A 20,655-nucleotide genomic window follows, 5' to 3' on the forward strand; every position below is an offset into this window, starting at 1 on the left:
GCCTCGCGCCACCTGCACCTCGCCCGCCGCCGGCGCCGCGGGAAAAACTCGGAGAAGAGGCGGACCGGAGCAGAGCGGAGGAAGGCGGCCCGCCTGGATCTGTTTGCCCGGGACGGTGCCGCGCGCGCGGATCTCCGAGGGGAGAGCGGCCGGAGTCACCTCACTCCACCTCCCCGCCCGGGCGGCCGAGGCCCGCGGCTTGGAGCGCAGCCCCCGCGCCGTCTTCCTGGGCGCCGGCGTCGCCGCTCCGGTCCTTGGTGCAGCCGGGCCCGGGCTGCCCCGCGATGTGGCCCTGAGCGCGGGAGCCCGCAGCGGCGGGAGCAGCGGCAGCCGGGCGCCGAGTGGCCGGTGCGCCCCGCCGAGCGCGCCTGCGTGCGTGGCCAGCGCGCCCCCCGCGCTCCCCGTTTCTGCCTGGCTTCTCGGCTTAATTTTCCTCGGCGGGATTAAAGTTGGAAATTGAGCGGAGAATTGAGTTGCCCGGGAACAGAGCCGCGGCCGCCGCCAGAGCGATGTTCCCGCAGAGCCGGCACCCGGTGAGGCGCGGCCCGGTGGCTGATGGGGGCAGGGTAGTGATGTGGGGGGGCACTCTCCCTTTGACGTAGGGGGACGGGTGGCTACTACATTCTGGAGGACCCTCTTGCCCCCAGGGGTGCAAGGGTGGGGAGGCCCTGGGCCCTCTCCTCGTGGGGTGGGGAGTGGACTGAAACTCAATTTCCATCCTTTCCTCCGGGCTCCCTCCTACTTGACGTCTAGACAGGGCGGGCGGGCGCGCCCGGGGAGGCTGGGGTTTCTCTCCCGCAGCCACATTCTCCTCCTTCCTCGAGGCGGGTAGGGCGCTCCCCCCTTTGCCTTTCGTCTCGCCGATTTGCATGTCAATGCGGCCCCCGTTCCGGCGCGCCTGGAGGTGGCCCCGGCGACTCTGGGAACGGGGATCGTAAGGGAGTTGTTTTTCTCGTCCGGTCTCCGGGGTCATTATCGCCCCCATGGGGGGAGGGTGCGGCGACAGCGATGATAGTCTGACCTGGTCCTCTCGGGCTGCCCGGAAGCCCTTTTACCTCCAGCCAGGTGACCCGGGCGCACTTACCGCGACCTGCCCAGGATGCCAGAAGAGGCTCCAAGCCCCTTTAGGGGTCGGGGGAGGATCCAGTTTACCTCTCCCCAAAGTGAAGCGCAAACTCGAGTTCCGGGCTGCGTTTTCCTCCATTTCTAACTTTATTTTTTGTTTGTCCCACCCACTCTTGCGTCCTCGGACTTATTGCTTTATCCATCCGCCCGCATCCCCGTCCCTTGTGCCCCTCGCCGGTCACCCCCAGACGCCGCACCAGGCTGCAGGCCAGCCCTTCAAGTTTACTATCCCGGAGTCCCTGGACCGGATTAAAGAGGAATTCCAGTTCCTGCAGGCGCAGTATCACAGGTGCGTGTCCGGCCGCGCCGGGCCAGTGGTCGCCCGGGCAGTCTCGTGGCCCTCTTCGCCCAGCCTGGTGGCGGCGGCGGCGGCTGTACTTAGTGCTTGCGTCCAGGCGGTGGCGTGTGGAGTCGCAGTTAAGACCTGTCATTCACGTTACCCCCTCTCCTGGCTCTTCCCGGGCCGCCTCTTCTCTTGTCTCCTCCTTCTCCCATTGTTTCCTTTTGCGCGTTTGCTGCTGTCCCAGGGAGTCTATTTTCGTGTATTTGGAGTTGCATGAGAACCGTCAATATTTGCACTTCATTTATTTATTTTGCAACAGGCTGAGCTGAAACCTTGGTTCAATCGATGCCCCAGCCCCGGAGTGCGGGTTCAGGGAGGCAAAGCCAGTGTTGAAATCGCTGTTTGCCATACTAGAGAATTGGGTTGTCTGAGGCAAAGTCCATTATGGAAGGCTCCATGCTTTTAGCGGTGCCCTTCATTGGTGGTGATGAGGGGAGTGGATAGTGTGTAGGGGACAGCTACCTGCTTTGGCGTCATTCTGGATTGGTTTGGGTAGAACAAGAGACTTAACTCACATTTACATTCATCTCAGCTTTAGTTTTTTCATCTAATGACACCTACTTAAAAAGATTTATAAATGAAAACTATGTGAAAAGTACCCACTGCAGTGGACTTTCCAGAAACGTTAGTTTTTTCCTTTGCTCTTTTGAAATCTTAGCTGATTAGAGCTAAGAAATAACTGTGTAATGACGGTTTTTATTTTTGTCATGCTTGAGAAAAAGCACGGATATTTGAGTGTGAAGGTTCTTATTTTGGCAGAGGCTTTCTGATTGTTGACTTTTTGTCTCCTTGAGGATGATACGCTCTAAGCTTGAGGCGTACCTGCCCACACCCCATTTACCAGGCAGGGAGGACTTCAGCCCACTTAATTGCAGTAGCTACTTGCCATGTTTTGGCAGGAATTTAAAAACCAACAATTTAAAATGTCCTAAGAGGGACCAAGAACTGTGGAAGTAACTTTACAGGTACAATTTTCAAACCCACGGACTTGAGTTGGCAAAGATAGAATAGCATATGTCTGCGACTGCAGATTGTGCAAAGGCCAGATTTTGGTGGAGTCCAGAGAAGTGAACTTCTGTGCAGGGAAGTAGGAGTGAGCAGATCACCAGGAGGAGGAATCAGTCTTCTGGGGACATCAGAGGGTTTGACACATTTCTCATTCTTGGCATCTGACCAGGTGTGCACCAAGAAGAAAGAGAACAGGAGCTGAATGGATACCCAGTAGTGTCCACCTTATTCCTTTTTCCTCTTAAATCCAAGGACAAAGCTTTTGGGTGTTTACCTCGATAGTTTATGACTTTTGCAAATTGGTCTGTGTTTTTACTTGAAGTGCAAATATGTGAGGCAGATGTTAAAACAAGTGACATAATGTTTACATTAAGTTGCCTGTTTTGTTTTCGTAGCCTTAAATTGGAATGTGAGAAACTGGCAAGTGAAAAGACAGAAATGCAGAGGCACTATGTGATGGTAGGTATCAAAGATTAGACTTTTTCCCTTTTCATGTAATATTAGCAAATATATGTTGTTAGCATTACAAAATGTGAGCTAATGAAATGCTTGATTCTCTTCTTTTTACAGTATTATGAAATGTCATATGGATTAAACATAGAAATGCATAAACAGGTAAGCTTTAGTTAAATCTCAAGCTAAAATGAGAAATCAGTCATTAAAATTGTGTAATACTGGCTTTGTCCTCAGTAGTGGGGTGAACGTATGCCATTTTCCTGCCTCGGTTTCCCTTTCTCTGAGTTGGTGGTAGTGTTCTGCAGCAAAAGTCGCTTCTTGACAATTACAGAATGTTTCAGTGACTAGGTGAGAGGTGCTTTGGAAATGTAAACCAGCCTGTTTACAGGCAGATAGGAATTGAGACTCTGGGTTTACTTTTCCACCTGGATGGGTTTATTCTCCTCTTGAAAGATCTGGGTGTCCTGTAGAGTTGCTGAAGTTCTGAAGAGCTAATGTTTTGTTCTGGTTTGAAAAGAAGTGGGGACCTGTAGGGGAAAGAAAGATATTTGGGTGTGTCTTTAAATCAGGTTAAACAAGGTATATAACTACAGAGTTTTCTTTATGCTTTGGGGCTGCATAAAATGACACTCAGGATTAGTGGCCTATTAGCAAACACGTTTAAAAAAAAATTTCTCAGTTGATGCAGGTTTGGAGGTGAAAAAAGCATTCTTTTATGGCCACAGCATATGTCAGGAGTTGCTTCAGTCCTAGTGGTTTTAAAAGCATGAAAAGATTAGTGACTGGAAACCTCTAGCTATGACTATGAGTTTGCAAGTTCCCATAAAATTCACACTTATGGCTACTATAATGGTGTATAAAAAGAGTATTGAGCTGGAACAAGGCACTAAGGACCTCATAAGAGAAGAAAAGCTAAATGATTGCTCAGCCCAAAGGACCCTCAATTGAGTAGTCATTGTCTGCCAAAGAAAGCATTAATGGCAGGGTGTAAGTGTGCTGGAGATATGCTGACATTCACTTTTTCATCAAGACGCTGGTACAATAAGTCTTTTAGAAATCGATTGCCTCTTAAAAAATTATCATCAGATGAGGTTGCACAGTTGGACACATTTCAAAGTGCAACAATACAATTCTTACTTGATGTATATGTGCTATTTCATCTCAAACTCTTGTTTCATTAAATTAAAGAGCATGGCTGACCGGCTGGGGCACAGTGGAGAAATTGATTAGTTCAGCCTTCAGATCTTCCTTATATTCAAAGACTTTCATTAAGCAAGTGTGTTTCAGAGTTGAATTCTGCTTTTGTAACTCTGCACTCTTTGATTTTTAATTCATCATAGATTTCATAATGTTAAGTTATCATCGTGTACATTAGATCTGTTCTCAGATTTGTGTTTGGAAAGAGAGAGTGAAGTTCAAGGCCTTTCATTAATAATATAATCGGGCCTTTAAAAATACTGATTTTATTCAGATCTGCAAAGCTGGTAGCCTAGTTTATGTTGAGTTTGTGCCTTTGTTTTTGTGTGTTTAAATGGCTAATGCCTGATTGAGGCAGTTGTAACTTGTTGATAGTAATTGGGCCAGAAGATCTATGGTCATGTGAATGAATTATGCAAATAAACTTTTCAAGGAGTTCTAACCTGCCACTTTTTTTTTTTAAGTTAACCCTAAAGGCACATACTTTTTGCTAACAAGTATTCTGGAAGAGTAAGAGAAGACTGAGCTTTTTCTTAAACTCGTAAACTCGGGATTTGCTAACCTCACCGACTCTTTTTTTTACAAGGGAACTCCACCTCTGTGTGATGTTGGATGCTGGTGCTGGATTTACTGGGGGGCCTAAGGAGGTGTGTAATTCTTCTGGGTTCCTGTAGGTTACATGGCAGAGTGACCTCTTCTTTATTGTTTAGGAAGAAGGGGCAAAAATGGTCAGGAACCCCCACGGTGTGAAAATAGTTTTCAGATGAGTTTCTGTACTCCATCGGGTGTTTGTGGGTATATGTTGTCTGGCCATGAGGCAGTATGCATTAATAATATGCTGTGTATAATTGGCTCAGTAATTTAAAAAATGCAAAAAGCTGGGAGATGCCATGTTTTTCATAGGAGCGTATTAAGCCCCCTGAAATTTAGTTTATATTGTAAATGCTGACAGACCCTTAACTAGAGTGGTGTGGAAAGCAGTGCTATAATTCAGTTTAAAGTGGCCTTACATTTGAAAAACATCCTTCTGAATGTCACACATTAATAATAAGTTCTGAGGAGGCTTTTGGTGCAGCTAGTAATCATAATTCTTATTAAAACTGGTGACGTCTGGCCCCCAGGGTGTAGCCAGGCTCAAATTGATGCTTTTTGCCGCCTGATCACCGGCATGGCCTAAGTGCTCATTATATTGTAGAGAGGGCCTTTGGAGCTCTCATTAGATTTGACAGGAATTCTCTCTAGGGGGAAACTGGGCATTAGCAAGACTCCTGACAGGCTGAAATTAGTCCTGCTTTATGGCGTATAACCAAATGCTAGCAAGGCATCATCAGGGGACACAAAAAATTGTCATTTCTGACAACATCTTTGTTACTGAAAAAGTGCTGTGATGGGGAAACTTTCTGCGGAGAGAGCTTTAATGTTGTTAAGGTTTGTCTCCAGTGTGACGACCGCTCTCCCTTCCACCTTTCAGCGGCTTTGTCGGTGGAGTGAGTTTGAGAGCTTTCTTGTCATATCTCACTGCTGACTTTTCCGTCTGGAAGTCTTAAAGTGGAAGTACATCCAAATCGAGAATGGTATAATTGTGGTTTCCTTACTTGGTGTGGTGCCCACGGTCCGTGTTTATGTTGTGTCAACACTTCCTGATAAGCCTTCCTCTGACTTGCTCTGCTCCCAGTTGTGGCTGGTTACCAAAAAGTCCGCGGAACAGGAATGTCATGGATACTTACATCTTTTATTGTAGCATTAACACACTTTTTTTTCTTTCCCCTTTGAGCCTTTTATAGACTCTGCCTGTCCATCTCTCTGGGTAGATCTTAAATTCTAGATGTCTCTATGGAAGAGAGGTGGAGATTTCTCATGAAAAATTGAGGCAATTCTGATACCACTGAAGTGTTAGGGTGCAGTAAAAATAGCAGGTTAATGTGAATCTGGTTTGAGGTCTGTGCCTAGCGTGTTTGGTAGTGTGATCTTGAAGTTTTTTTTTCTGTCATGTGGCAAGATATGACCTCATTTGATATTTTTGGGAACAAGATGCACTGTAAATACATACATAAGCCTTATTCATTCCACTTGTGTGTCTTTTCAACATGCTGATGAAGCCATGCCATAAGTTGTCATTAGTGGCTTGAATTTGTACAGCACTTAACAGTTTTCAAAAGTGATTTGCCTCATCCTCTGAAGTAGACTGGGGAGGTGTTTTGTCTGCCTACAGCTGTGGGCATGTGTCACAGAGTCTGGGACTTACCAAGCTGAGCATCTCTTGAAGCTTGAGTTTGGGTCACCTGGTCCCCAATTCATTGTTTCTTCCCTGTACCCACCTTGCTGCCATCGGATGGTGAGGCCAGTAGTGGAATCACCCTTGAGCTTCTGTGTAGTGACCTGAGTGTGCTGAGCTCCCTGTCTCTCCTGTTCTTTTTTTCCGTCTGTGCTGACCAACTTCACGATTTACAAGACATGTCAGGGCTAGGTACACGTTCTAGAAGTTAGGAAAATCAGCAGAACTGAGTGGTCTGTAGGGGCCACAGCCATGGGTAGGTAGAAAGTTGTAAACAACCGAGCAACACTCCTGCAGGTTAAAATAGATCTAAGAACATAAGACAATTTAAAACATGTTGTCAGGATTCCTGGTTGAGACCCAGCGATGCAGTGGGTTTGATCAGTCGCTTTATCCCTCTGCGCCTCTGTTCTGAAGAATTTAAAAATAAATGAAAGGACTAGCTCTGGCAGGAAAGACAGTCTGCAGTCCTGGTTGTGGGATAGAGGAGGAGAGGAGAAAGAGAAAAAAGCAGATGAGAGTTCCACCTTCCCAAGTTCCATGCACTGTTTCAGCGAACACAGTGTCTCTCAGACCATGTAAATTTTAGAGTGAAACTGCGTTCACAATTTTGATGTATGCTTTCTCTTAAAGTTTCTCTTAAAAAAATAAATTGTTCCTTAGTAGTGTTTAGGTGGAACTGTTAGGGATTCATTTGTGGGTTGATTGCTTAGATGTGACTCTTTTACTATTTGTCTGAAAGTTTTACCTTTCTTCCTGTTTTTCAACCGTGTGTGTTTTCTGTCTACAGTTTCTGACTTTCAGATGTTTTTTTCAAAGTCGATGTCTCAGGATGGGAAATAACCAACTGGAGTATAGGCACTTAGAGTTAAGCTCCACCAGGTGTTAATAACCCTGTACTACAAAGAGGGTAGCTGTCATCAGGATTGGAGTGGTCCCTGACTTCATTTTGATCAGCCAGGCCTGTTCTTCACAAGCCAAAGTTACAAGAGATAAAGCTCCTTGTGTTTTGAGAGCCCAGATTCCGAGGTGCAAGATTAGCCTTTGTTTTTATCGGCAAGCAGGGCGGATTCCTCACTACTTAACTGGCATTTCCCCGACTCCTTCTGACAGTTGAGCTAGTTGCTGGTTTCTATCCAGGACCTGGACTAGGGTGAGGCTGGTAAGGCACTTGCCTCAGGCACAGAATTTAAGGGAGATGTCAAAAAGCTTAGTCCTCAAGATAAATAATATTTTTAACATTGAAAATGAATGCCAAAAAACTCCACAAAGAACAAAATACCAAAATTTTATATGAAGTCAGGATTCAGCGGGGTGGGGAATAGAGTGAGGTGAGGGAGGCAAGTGTAGGGTCAGAGAGCAGACAAGAGGTGGAATATCCCATTGGGAGCTGCTGTGGTCTGTAGGATCTGCCTTGGTGTAAGATGAGGTCCCTTAGTTACTAGGGACTTTGATTAGTGACTGGGCTGCACTTTTCCTCTCTAACATGAGGGGGGTGGGACAGGACAGGTTGTAAAGTCTGGTGCATCTCATGGTATGGGAGTCACCCCTCACACCATAGCCCTGAGGTGTTCCGAATGCAGCACCTCGCGTGTGTCAGATGAGCAGCATCTTTGGCCAGAGGGCTTAAGATGTTCCTCCAAATAGTGTTTATTAAGAAACACAGAAAGAAAATCTATTCTTTTAGCAGATATTTACATAAATAATCTTGTGTTAAACTAAAGATGTATTTGGTTACTGGCTCATGAACCATTTTATGGTTCTACAGATCTGAGTATCTGCTCTTACATGATTTAAACTTTTGTGGTCTCCAAAAGTGGATTAAATTGGAGGAAACTCAGAAACTGACCAGGCTCTCTTTAAGACTTTGATGGACTCAGTCAACTCCACTCCCCCCCCCCACCCAACTAGTACCTTTAATGCAGTGTGCTTGGTATGGTTGGTTTCAGTTAAATTTTAAACAACCATTTTGTTGTGTGGCTTATTTGACAAGATTAGGCATTTATATCTTTAAAGTAGTCCTCACTGATGGGATTGGTGAGTTCTGTAGTAAGAAATGTGTCCTAGGATTGTTGCAAGAATATGGTCTGTGTTTCAAGTAGAGAGTGTGTGTGTGTGTGTGTGTGTGTGTGTGTGTGTGTGTAGGTGGGTGTGAGCACACAGGTGTGAGAGAGATTTCCTGATTATTTTCTGAAGCATGGTTTGATCTGAGAAATGGGAAAGATTTACACTGAAAATTTAACATAAATGAAGATATTCATGTATCCCCTGTCACTTGGTTAATGACTACAGAATTGCTCTGTTTGGAGACCACCCAGTCGCCATAATGCTTTTTATGAAACTCCAAGAAATATTGGCACAAAGTTTTGTCAAATATTTTTGTGGTTTTATACAAATCTTTATTTTATGTTACATTTCATTTTTTTTTTTTTAAAGATTTTATTTTTTCTTTTTCTCCCCAAAGCCCCCCGGTACATAGTTGTATATTCTTCGTTGTAGGTCCTTCTAGTTGTGGCATGTGGGACACTGCCTCAGTGTGGTTTGATGAGCAGTGCCATGTCCGCACCCAGCATTCGAACCAAGGAAACACTGGGCCTCCTGGAGCAGAGCGCGCGAACTTAACCACTCAGCCACGGGGCCAGCCCTTTACATTTCAATTTTTAATAATTACTAATAAACTTAGTAGTTCTGTTCGCCTGCTTTGAAGTAACATGAAATCCTAACCGTGAGCACGTTGTTTAGCCTCTTTCCCCACACGTTCTCACACTAGGTATAACAAACACAGTTTTTAGGCTTTTTTGTACTATTATTTGCTACTTAGTCATTCTTTCACCACTAATACGTTAGCTGAAAGAGGGTGGGGTAAGGGTCATTTGGGGTATAAGGAAAAAACTGGGAGGAAAAAAGCAAATGGAGAATTCTGTCCATTGAATTAGTTTCTTTATCTGCCAAGTAGAGAAAAACTCCTGTTAAGGGTGATGGATGTACATCACTGCACACCGGGAGGGGTAGAGTTGTATATGCAGCCATTCCCAGTGTACTGGTACATATTCATTGGGTATTCATGTTTCACTTGATGAAGTGGAATCAGTTATTTTTGAGAATGGAGGTGCATTTGAACTTGCGTGTCCTAATCATGCAACTTGTTAAACTGCGGAAATAAGTGCAGTACTAGACTGGGTTCGATATTAGTGGCATTGCTGATCGAACTGGATTATTAGTCTGCGGTGTTTTGTGCAGCCTGTCAGTAAAAAGTTTGAAAATATATTACCAGACTTGTTTACTTATAAATTTATAAGTTATATAAATATATTATGGCACTAATGTATTGTTTACTTTTATAATAAGTGGAAATTTTAATCAGAGGGATTAGAATAAAAGTTCTCATGTTCTCAGTGCACCCGATTGGCTTGCCCTCTGTGGCCCCTAGGGTAGGCCCACTCACTCTTACTTTGGAGACCACTACCCTGCGTTTCAAACGCCCTTGGAACTCGAGGGCTGGAAAGGGAGCATCTTTAAGATGGTGAGTGTAAAACACTTTTAGGGACTTGGGTCTTTGGCCTCCTCGGTATGTCTGTTCTTCCTAATTTTGACTACCCACTCCGTAATTGCTTCTTTGCTGTCACTTGCAGGCTTCAGCATCGACCCCTGGTTACCGTCCCCTCCAGTCTTACTTGGCCACCTCCTTCCTCTTCCCTCCAGCCAAATGGACCTCCTCTTCGTCCCTAAAATATGTTTTGTATTTTTCTATTTTCTTTACAAAAGGTCTGGACCTTCTTGTCAAACTTCACAAGGCCTTCCTCAGTTTCCTTCAAGGTCCCGTTCAAATAACAACGCTGCCTGTTTACTTCAAGCCCTTCTGGGACTGCTCCAGCAGGAGCTGTCACTCCACTTACTCCTGCTGTTTTCTGTAATAGTGTTTTTTCCTGTGACTCTTGTTGCTCCGGCTAGGTTGCAGTGTGCTTGAAGCTTGAGTTTGAGTCTTACGCCTGCCCTTCCCAGTGAGTAGTACAGAGTGGGCACTTGTTAAGTAGTAGCATGTTTAATATGCTGCTTATGTAGAGTGGGGGCTGTAGCCGTTTGGGATCCTGAAGCCCTTTGAAAATCAGGTGAAAGCTACTTAGCAAAAAGTCATTGTACGCATTTTTATACACAAGATAGCCTTGCCAACCAACTTTGGCTGTTTGTGCATGTTAGGATTCTTCAGTAAGTCCACAGAACCCAGATTAAGAACTTGAATTGAGAGTAGCAGGGTGGGTCCTTCTGCTGTAACTAAGAATGAAAGCTGTTTGATTTCACTAGGTGTTTTCTAGGACCTGAGTTCTGATAATCTCACCTAACCACTTTTGCCCATTTGTTTTGCTTTTGGAAAAGTGATTTATAGTCAGAATACCCATTGAGGCTTCCTAATGGGGAGTTTAATTATAGTAATATGTTTGAGTTTGTACTAAAAAAAAAGAGAGAGAAAACAGAAGTAGTGTGTTGCTGAGGCCTGGGTTTCCGCGTGCATTGAGTGTGTGCATGCACCCCCGCCCCTGGAATCACTGCTGATCCTAAGGATGACCATCTAGCCAGTAATAGAGTTGTGGATAAGTTGCATTACAAGCTTCTCCCACGGCATTAAACTTGACTTAGTCATGCACTCATTGGTTATTTACTTATAGTCTTTACATGGCTTCTTTGTTCTCCAAACATTTTTTTTTTTAAGATTTTATTTTTCCTTTTTCTCTCAAAGCCCCCTGGTACATAGTTGTGTGTTTTTAGTTGTGGGTCCTTCTAGTTGTGGCATGTGGGATGCTGCTTCAGCATGGCTTGACGGGCAGTTCCATGTCCGCACCCAGGATTCGAACTGGTGAAACCCTGGGCCGCCAAAGCAGAGCATGTGAACCCAACCACTCTGCCACGGGGCTAGCCCCTCTCCAAACATTTTGTTATGAATAATTTCAAATATACGGAAAAGGAGAAAGAAATATATGGTGAACACCCATTTTATATCCACCTATATGATACAAGGAGTCTACGAATTAACATTTTGTAGTAACTGCCTGTCACCTGCCTTACATTGAGCTTTTGCAGCCCTCCACCCCCCCCATTAGCTAAATAAGTAAATAATTCTGGAAAACTTGAAAAGGTTTGCTGTAGGGCCAGGCCTTCCTTGAGCTACCTTCCCCGTTTTAGACTGACACGTGAAGGAGGGATTTTCCCCAAGTATGTTTTAAGAATTCCATCTTAGCAGGTGCTTATAACATAACGTTTTCCTGCTGGTCTTGCCCTTTGTGTTTTTGGCATGGCTGGGTTAGGTGGTCCAGCAATATGTGGTGTCAGGGTGCTTTCTTCATCACCTGTCGCCTGAAAGCCAGGAGTTGTACTTCCCACATGCCACAACAGAAAAGCCAGACTCCCCTTCCCAGGCCTCCTACCTTTTGGCCCTTTAGAATGCCCCTTTAAGACGCCAGCAGCATATTCACTGGGGGAAATAGCTTTAGTGTTGATAGGCAGGAACCCAGGAAATAATTGTGCAAAAGGACTTTGATTTTGAACTTTATGTGGATGGAAGCTGTCCTCATGAAGAATTTAAGTAGGCCTCAGAGGCTGTGGGTGGTACAGGGGAGTGAAGTGCCAGAAACAAAACCTCTTTGAGGACCCCAGCATGTGGAGGAGGCTCTCCAGGGCTGGGGCCTCCGGGAGCACAGCCTTTGTCCCTCCTCTGCGCTCTCTTGATGCCTTGAGCAAACAGCTGGTCAGAGCCTCTTACAAGTAAGGTGACCAGCCAGTGTATTGACACGCACAGACACAATAGAAAACTGCATTAGGGGGCGAGCCATTGGGATTTGCAGTAAATATATTACAGAACACAAGTGACTTGCCGATACTGCTTGTTTAGCAGTTTGCAAGGGCAATGGCAGTATGGATTTTTGAATTAGAAGGGAAGGGCTGTTCTTTCTCTGTGCGGGAACATCTAGTTGATGGCTGGGGAGAAAATTGATTTAGAGAACAAAATGCAGCCGCCTTTATTTGTGCCCTTTGAAAGGCTTCTGTGGATTAGTGAGTGAAAATAAAAAGGTCGCTTTTGGTTTAGGGAAGGGGGTCTTAACATTGATCTGCATCTTGGTCTGGTCTGGAGAGAATGAAGGATGGGCCACCCAGATGAAGGAAGGGTGTTGGCTCCCTGTGTAGCATGTGGCAACGGGTGCCACTTGGTTGTCTTCTTCAGCTCTTTGGCTTTCAAAAGTCCGTGTCTTGGGTCTATTATTGTAGAGGAAGCTTATTTGAGACGTTGGAGTGAACAGTCATGGCCCCCATCCCTGGAGCTCCCACGTGCCCTAGGAATTGTGCTGTAGGAGCTCTCTGTAAGTCTTTCCAGCCTCCCTTTGTGTGGATATTAATTATTCCTTCTTAAAAAAGAGAAACAGGATAGTAGGTTGGGGATGACAGTAGCACCTACCTCATGGGGTAGTCTTCTGGATTAAGTGAGTTTCCATGTGAGGAAGAGTTACATTGGTGCCTGGCACTTGGGCACTCTGAAGGATAACTATTCTCAAAATCTATTATCTAAATCTGTTATTGATCCTTTAAAACTGTACCCTGCTGTTGGAATTCTAGGCCATGCTCCCCCATCTTGTTTTTCTAAGCCCAGCTTCCTTCTTTCCCGCATCTGAGTTACTCACTTTTCATTGTTCCTCCTCAATTACAAAACTTTTTATTGGTTTTCTTCTGAGCTCAGAAACATGTATCTTTAGGCTCAAAAGGAAACGTTTTTTTTTCTTTTTTTAAATAAAGCGCCTGTTGGCAGCCTCTGTTGTCTAAGGAATCTAGAGGAATTAAAATGCCTTATTTAGGCCAAACAGCAAAAATGTGCCCTTGGAAGGCAGCAATAGCCTTAAGTAGTTAATACAACTACCAGTGAGAATAAAGTTGTGTTGAGTTTTTTTTATTTAAGAGGATGGATGAGCAACAAAGAGGATTTGGTTCATTTTACTGAAATGAGTTTTGGCAAAATAAAGGATGGGAGGTGCGTTTTCAATTTTTTTCTTTTTAACGTAACATGGAAAATCCAACTCTTAGTTTGAAGAGAGGATTTGTCGTCCTGGAAAAAAAGGCAGGGGTGCAGAATTACAAGGTCAAGTTGTTGTTTAATTAAGAGGAAGAAAGAATCATCAGTCTTGATGAGGTATATACAAATACATAGTTCTTCATTTTTGCTATGGAAACTTGTGCAATGCAGAAGCTTGAGTAAATAGTTGTGTTGTTATATTCTCTAAGCACTCCATGGGCTTCAGATTTTTGTAGACGGTCACATTCACAGCTCCTACTTATGTGCTAATATTTGGGGAAGCAGAAAAAAATCACACACACAAAGGAGAAAAGGGCCTTTGGGATTGGCCATACGGGAAGTTGAGGCTGTCGATTCTTATTGCCATGCACAATGCAGTAGAAACTTTTTGGGTGTCCCTCTAAGTGTTTGAGATAAAGGAGGGCACAACTCAGACAAGTTGTGTTAAAATTGTACCAATACCTGCTCTCACACTTGCTTAAAAGCTCGGTGGCCTGCCGACATCGGTGTGCTGAGATGCTTCACGTTGCTGACTCCTTGTGTTTAGCTTGAGAAGTGGTCCTGAATTCCTGAGTGTTGAGGGAAGAAGGAGGTTCTTGACAACCCCGTCAGCCTGCCAGTTGGCCTGGGTTCTGGAGCCTTTTCCATTTATAAGCTGGCTGGCTCTTTTACAGTGCCTGGACCTTGAGCTCCTGCCGAGCCAATCTCCTTGCACAGCTACTGAGAAGATTGGAATTGGACCATTGAAATGTATCCAACTTCTGTACTTTTGAGCTGACCAAAGGCCAAAATCATACCACTAACTCAAGAGGGGAACTGCTGACTTTGGAATCTTATAAGAAAGCTGTATTTCATAATTGACTACTCTGGATGCTGTGATATTCATGGATTAAATGAAGTAGAAGGAGGTGTCACATTTTGACTACATGGATTTCTCTAACGATACAGAGATTTTTGAACTGGTTGTTAAATCTATATTCATTCTTATTTCTTGACTAATGTATCAAATATGGGTTACCCATCTAAAGAGCCCCAGACAAATCAATGTCAGTGCACTACGATAATAATCTTGGGCAGCCATTGTTTTGGGCTTTATTTTATCACGAGGTCAAATACTCCAAAAAAGCTGTGATTTTTATTTTATTTTTCTGATCAGCTTGTGGAATTATTGGTCAGTTTCCTTCAAAGTACTGGAATTGTTCAAGATTTATATGGAATGAGTACCAATTGTTGCTTCTCAAATTAAAACAATATAAAAGGGAAGGGGCTTTTGACTAGACTTTGCACTGTGAGGGTATTGGTATTGACACCATTTACAATTTGGAGTATAGTTTGAAGACCAGATTCTACTGTTTGTCGCATCCTGGTTAATATGGCTGTAAAGAGGAGATGAATGTGGCTACTTTTCCAAGTCTATTACTCAGGAGGACTGTAAATTTGATTGGCTGTTACAATTCTAGCAGAATCATTCGATTTGAGAGCAATAGAAAGATAAGATATCCAATTACCCAAATGATTTGCAGGGTTAGCCAACGTTGTCATGGAGACACGAGTTGGAACAAATTAAATTTTAAGCAATAAAATAATCTTAAAGCCCGTCTGGGAACAAGAAAATTTGGCAGTGGCACTTACCTGAATTGAATCTTAGCTTGACACGATGTTGTTTGACATTGATATACTGTGGGGGCCTAAACTTATATATGGCACAACATTACCTTACAAAAGTGGCTCTGCCAAACCGGTGAAGGGAGTGTTAGGATAAAGTTGGGACATTAACATTTATTCCATGGCTTAAATGATAATTAGGCTTTGGGTTCCCAGAAATATTTTGTATTTAAGGATTGAAATGCCTTAATAATGATTAAGCAGCATTAATTGGACACACAAAAAAACAGATTTATTTCACATCAGCATGCAATTTTGGGAGCTGCTCTTCTTTGTGTGTGTGTTAGCAGACATAATAGAAATTGTGTGGATGTCTTTTGGTGGGGGTGGAGGTGTAAGTATGCATATATTTGCATGTACAAATAAGGAGGTTTTGGCACATGGCCCTGCACTGCAGATAATTTTACGTATTTGTTAAAATTTCTACTTTGCAGTACTGCTTGCAGACAGGAAAATTACATTCCAAACTTTAGCTGATGACCTAAACCTGAGGAAGCGTCAGGCTGGAGCTCAGGAGGTTATTTCCCCTTATTAATGTGTTGTTTAACTGGCTCCTGGCTTGTGCTGTGGATTTGAAAACAGCCGAGTGGCCCAGGAGGAGGGAGGGCTTTTTATCCACATGTCTATTAGACAGATGGAGATGAAAATTGGTCCGAGGTCAAGCCATTTGCCGCGTTCTCGCAGCCTTCGATTTTCCTCTCATCCTCACCACAGATCATCTCAAATGATTCAGTAATGACCAAAAGTGCAACATTGACCTTTATTCCCTGGTGGATTACTGTGTTTCACAGTCCAAATGGCAGGAAGTCTATTCTGTTCTTCCAGAAGGAGCTCAGCATTATTGAACCAGCCCAGCCCTGTGGGAACCATGCGAGTGCAGACCCGTGTAATGGACTATGTGGGTTAAATTTGGTTTCTGGTGCTCTGGGAAACAAGAATTGACATGTCCCGAACCCACATAATTAATGGAAGAATATCTAGAATGCTTTCTAAAAACACACACGAGCACATAAATTGATTTGTCCACTTGTAAAATGACTGGTGAGTTAGAGGAGTGGTAGCTTGTGGTGGCCCCTGGTTTATCAATTGTTCTCACTTCCGTGACCCTCAGTTGTTCTCCTCGTCTTGCTTAATGCTTCCCCCTGGTATATCTTGCACAACACACTCACATCATAACTGCATCATTTTAAAATTATCAGTTGACATGAGTGGGCAAAGGGGACTTGGGACTTTTCTTTGAGATACTTTTAGTTATATGTATTTTTGGTCAATCCATGTAACCTTGAATAGATTCTCATGCAGCACTCTCTTTTTTTCTGAAAGTAGCTTGATTGTTATCTTGGAGAAATGGCTATTATTTGTCCCTTGCTTAGATTTCTCAGTGGATTGTATTGTGATGCAATGGTCAGGGGTTTTTTTTGAGGCTTTTAAAAAAAATTTTCTTTTTCTTTTCCCCAAAGCCCAAGTGCATGGTTGTATATCTTCGTTATAAGTTCTTCTAGTTCTTCTACGTGAGCTGCCACCACAGCATGGCAGCTGAGAGATGGGTGGTGTGGTTCCATGACTGGAAGTGAACCCCAGCCGCCGAGGTGGAGAGTGTGGAACTTTACCCACTTGACAGACCATCAGGGCTGGCCCGGTTTTGTTTTTTTTTTAAAATTAATTTGTATTTGAAATAATAATCTTGTTCTTGTTTGCCTCTGCCTGCATAGCTGAGTTAACATTATGTGAATCCTTAACACACCAGTGAAGTCTGTCATCTAACATCCTTGTACTTACCATCTTCTGAATACTTGAAAGCTTTTACAAAAGGTTGTGCTTTGAAAATTTTGCCAGCATCTCAAGATTTCATTTTAATCATGATCTAAAATGCTTTGAGGAAATAATTTTTTTCTCAACTGATGACTTCACTCTGTGTGTGCAAGTTCCTTTTCTGTCTCAGGGGCTCCACACCCTTGATGCCCCAGCACTTGGTGGGTACGGCAGGGCACCATCCCTAAGGCAGAGGTAGGCCTCCACACCAATTTGCCACAGAGCCCCCTCCCTTCCTACAAATCCATCTTCTGGCCGCGCTGAGGGTAAATTGCTTTCTGGAGCTTTGCAAGTTTCTTGGCTACGTGATGCTGATTGAAAAGAGAATCCCATGGGGCTGCCCTGGTGGCACAGTGGCTAAGTTTGCATGTTCTGCTTTGGCAGCCTGGAGTTCGCCGGGTCAGATCCTGGGTGCGGACATGGCTCCACTTGGCAAGCCAAGCTGTAGTAGGCATCCCACATGTAAAGTGGAGGAAGATGGGCATGGATGTTAGCTCAGGGCCAGTCTTCCTCAGCAAAAAGAGGAGGATTGGCAGCAGTTAGCTCAGGGCTCATCTTCCTCAAAAAAAATGAAAAGAGAATCCCAGGTTCCAACTGGGAAGGGCGGGAACCTTGTCTTCCTTCCTGAAGGACCACTCTCCAGCAGCTCAGCCTGGGGGGAGTAAGTAAGGCCCAGGGGAGAGACTGAGTTTGGGACTTGGCTGGCTTTGCCCTGAGGCCTTACCAACACATTTTATAGGTAACTTGCAGCCGTTCTGCTGCCATGCCATATAGTTCTTCTGGTGAAATGGCTGCTTTCCCTAGGAAGTTGCTCTGGAAGAAGAGTGGCAGCCGTCACTCTTATGTGGAGGTCATTCCTGTGTAGAGGTCACTCCTATGTGTGGGTCATTCCATTGTAGCATGCTTTTAAAGTTAGAAAACCACTATTCTGTGTTCTCCTCCGGCAGTAAATTGCTCTCCAGTTATCTGGATTGGCTAAAGATTCCAACCTCTTAGGGAAACATTGACACCAAACTGCTTATGCAGCCGTCTCCAAACAAGAAGAGGGGAGGGGGCTGATGGCAAATGGGAAAGCTGATGATAGACAGTGCTTCATAGTCGTGTGCCCTGGGTGTTTGCCTTGTCCTGATGGAAGGCTTGGAGATAGTGATGGGGGACTGTTGGCAGTCAGTACTAACCAAAGACAGGTTACACAGGCCCAAAAGTTAGCAATAACTAAAAAGAAGTGTTTAAAATTTTATTACAAGGAAAACAATGTTACTCATTTTGGAAAAAGAACAGTCTCATAAACCCAGTTTTCAGAGGTAACTTGACTTTTGCATATTGTCATGCAGTCTTTGTCTTTACAGAGGTATATTTTGTTTTCGTAATCGTAATTTTAGCCTTCATGCCACGATGATGTAGTGGGCTTTTCCTTCCACGAATCCCGCTATTGTGTCATATTGCATAAGTTCTCATGAGCCCCCTGCTGGTGACTAAGACCTGGGAAGAGGGCGAAAGGTGTAGGCTTGCTGTCTTTCCGTGCCCTGGACAAAGTGGTGTGCTTGGGATTCACCCTACAGAGTTTGGCTTGAAAACCTTCTGTGGCTTAACAGAGTGCATTTTCCTTGAGGGCCACCAAAAGCTGTCTTTTTTCCATCATGGGACAAGTCAGTACAATTTCATGTGAACAGCACTTTCTGAACTCCAGAACAAGGGTTTCTGAATAATGGAAATGTGTTCTTTAGGCACCCAGACAGCTGTGATGCTTTTGTCGAGGATGCATCTTTACCAAAATGACAAATTAAAGCCCAAATGCTCTGCTTGGCAACAGTTGGGTCAAAACATTTAAGTCATTAATTAGAAGGAACTGAAGGGGGAAAAATTTACACACATACACAGCGTTGCAGACTCAATTTCATCTTGGAAAATGCAACTGAATTCTTAAAAAAAGAAACCACACGCAACAACAGCGAGGGCAGCCCTCAAGTAGGGCCTGCCAAGCTCATCATTTGCAAATAAATCAAAAGACCATCATTGCAGGACGGAGAACCAATGAATAGAGTTGCTTTGTCATTCTTTGATGGGCCCCACACTCAAGCCTGCTATTAAAAATGAATGCATTCAAGAGGCTCTGCATTAAGAACATAAACAATTAAGGGCACTTGAGTTGCTCTGCTGAGAGCTGCTGCGAAGACACGAGAGCTTTCTCTGGAGATGCAGGCCCCTGCAATCTGCCTTGTGAGGAGCCAGAGAATGGGAGCAATTAGTGTTGCTCTCTCCGCCCCGGCAGCCTTCAGCAGGTTTTTCTCCCCCTTTCTTTGAACTCCTCCATGTTTTCAGAGAAGCTGCAAGTGTGAAAGATGAGCAGTGAAAGGATAGAGTCTGTGCTGGTTGGAATGGGCTCAGATTTAGAATGCTGTAGGAGCTGCCAAATGAGGGGGAGATGGAACACCAAAGTTATTATCTGCCAGTAATTGGTGACTTATGTTCTGATTAATTGAGCCACTAAAGGGTTCTGTCATCTGGTACTCTTTGTTTTGTTTTAATCATAAGGTTTAAGAAGGGGCGAGATTATATTGCCGTGGGTGCAGTCAGTTAAATGAATATTGTTGAGGTTTTCCACAGGAGGCAATGTGTTCCTACACCCCCAGATTGTGTTCTTACTTTGTAAAAATGAGTGGAGAATGGGGCCATTGCATTGTGGCAAGGCTTGGAGAGAGGCAGGCCTGATCTGGCCTGCTTGTTTCTGACCCTGGGCAAGTTATTGTAACCTTTTAGCCCATTCTCACAGGGGACCTGCGCAGATTGAAGATTAGAGACTAGATGTAAGAGACGTGTGCTAAGCGTAGATGCTGCCACTGAATCAGTGGTAGTGGTTCGCAAAGTGTGGGCCCAACAGCCACAGATCACCTGGGAACCTGTTAGAAAGGCAGATGCTCAGGCCCTGCACCTGCTAACTCAGAAGCTTTGGGTGGGGGGCCCAGCCGTCTTTTCTCACAAGCCTTCCACGTGATCCTGATGCACTCTTAAGTTTGAAAACCACTGATAACCTCATTAACCATTAACAACCTCAACTTAGAGATCCCAAGTCCTTTGGATTTCCCCAAAATGTGGCCAGTTGTTTATGGATTTAATTATATTTTAAGCAGAAAGTTACTCTGATGCGTTAGAATTGAATATAAAATTTCCTTTTTGTGAGTGTACTGGTGAAGCCAGGTGCTGTGATGGGAGATAGTCGAGTGATAGCCAGTGTTCTGAAGGAGGTCCTTAGGGCGAGGAACCTTTCTCCTGCTATTAAAGGGAAGGGGAGCATCGGAAGATTATTTGCAGGGTTTTGCATATATTATTTTGGGTATGCAATTTTTACTTGATCTTGAATTTTCTTTAAGTATATCAGATGTCATCTTCAGGAAATAGAGATGTATTTGTGGATGTGTTTTTGTCGATTTTGCTCTATTAGTGGGCCAGATCATCTGATAGTAGGGCTGATGCATTAATTCTCTGCAATGACTGTCGCTGACAGACTGGGGGCCACTTCTTGTGGTGCCATTCTTGGCTGAGGGATGACATGGCCATGGCCTTGTGCTGCTGTGGTCCTGTTTGGGCTGTATTGCTTTGCAAACAAGGCTGGCTTTATCAGCTTTGTTTCTGGTCTTGAGTATGTTCTAGTTTCCCACTTCTTCCTGGAGAAAGGACTGGGCAGAGAATGGGGCTTCTAATCTTCCCTTATGATCCTGG

At 44.3% G+C, this 20,655-nt stretch overlaps 1 protein-coding gene across 3 annotated transcripts in view; it reads left to right on the forward strand.

Moving 5' to 3' along the window:
* The first annotated feature begins 390 nt into the window (after positions 1-390).
* TLE1 (TLE family member 1, transcriptional corepressor) overlaps positions 391-20,655 on the forward strand; it is an 84,078-nt gene continuing 63,813 nt past the window's right edge. For 2 of the 3 annotated variants that reach the window (XM_014835886.3, XM_014835887.3), the window contains exons 1-4: positions 391-533; positions 1,314-1,414; positions 2,872-2,935; positions 3,047-3,091. In XM_014835886.3, the coding sequence (XP_014691372.1) occupies positions 510-533; positions 1,314-1,414; positions 2,872-2,935; positions 3,047-3,091 (234 nt within the window). In that variant the 5' untranslated portion in view covers positions 391-509. The remainder of the gene's footprint in view (positions 534-1,313; positions 1,415-2,871; positions 2,936-3,046; positions 3,092-20,655) is intronic. The other variant, XM_044767627.2, reaches the window with a different exon arrangement.

Source organism: Equus asinus, chromosome 23 (genome assembly GCF_041296235.1).
Source record: "Equus asinus isolate D_3611 breed Donkey chromosome 23, EquAss-T2T_v2, whole genome shotgun sequence".
Taxonomy (NCBI): domain Eukaryota; kingdom Metazoa; phylum Chordata; class Mammalia; order Perissodactyla; family Equidae; genus Equus; species Equus asinus.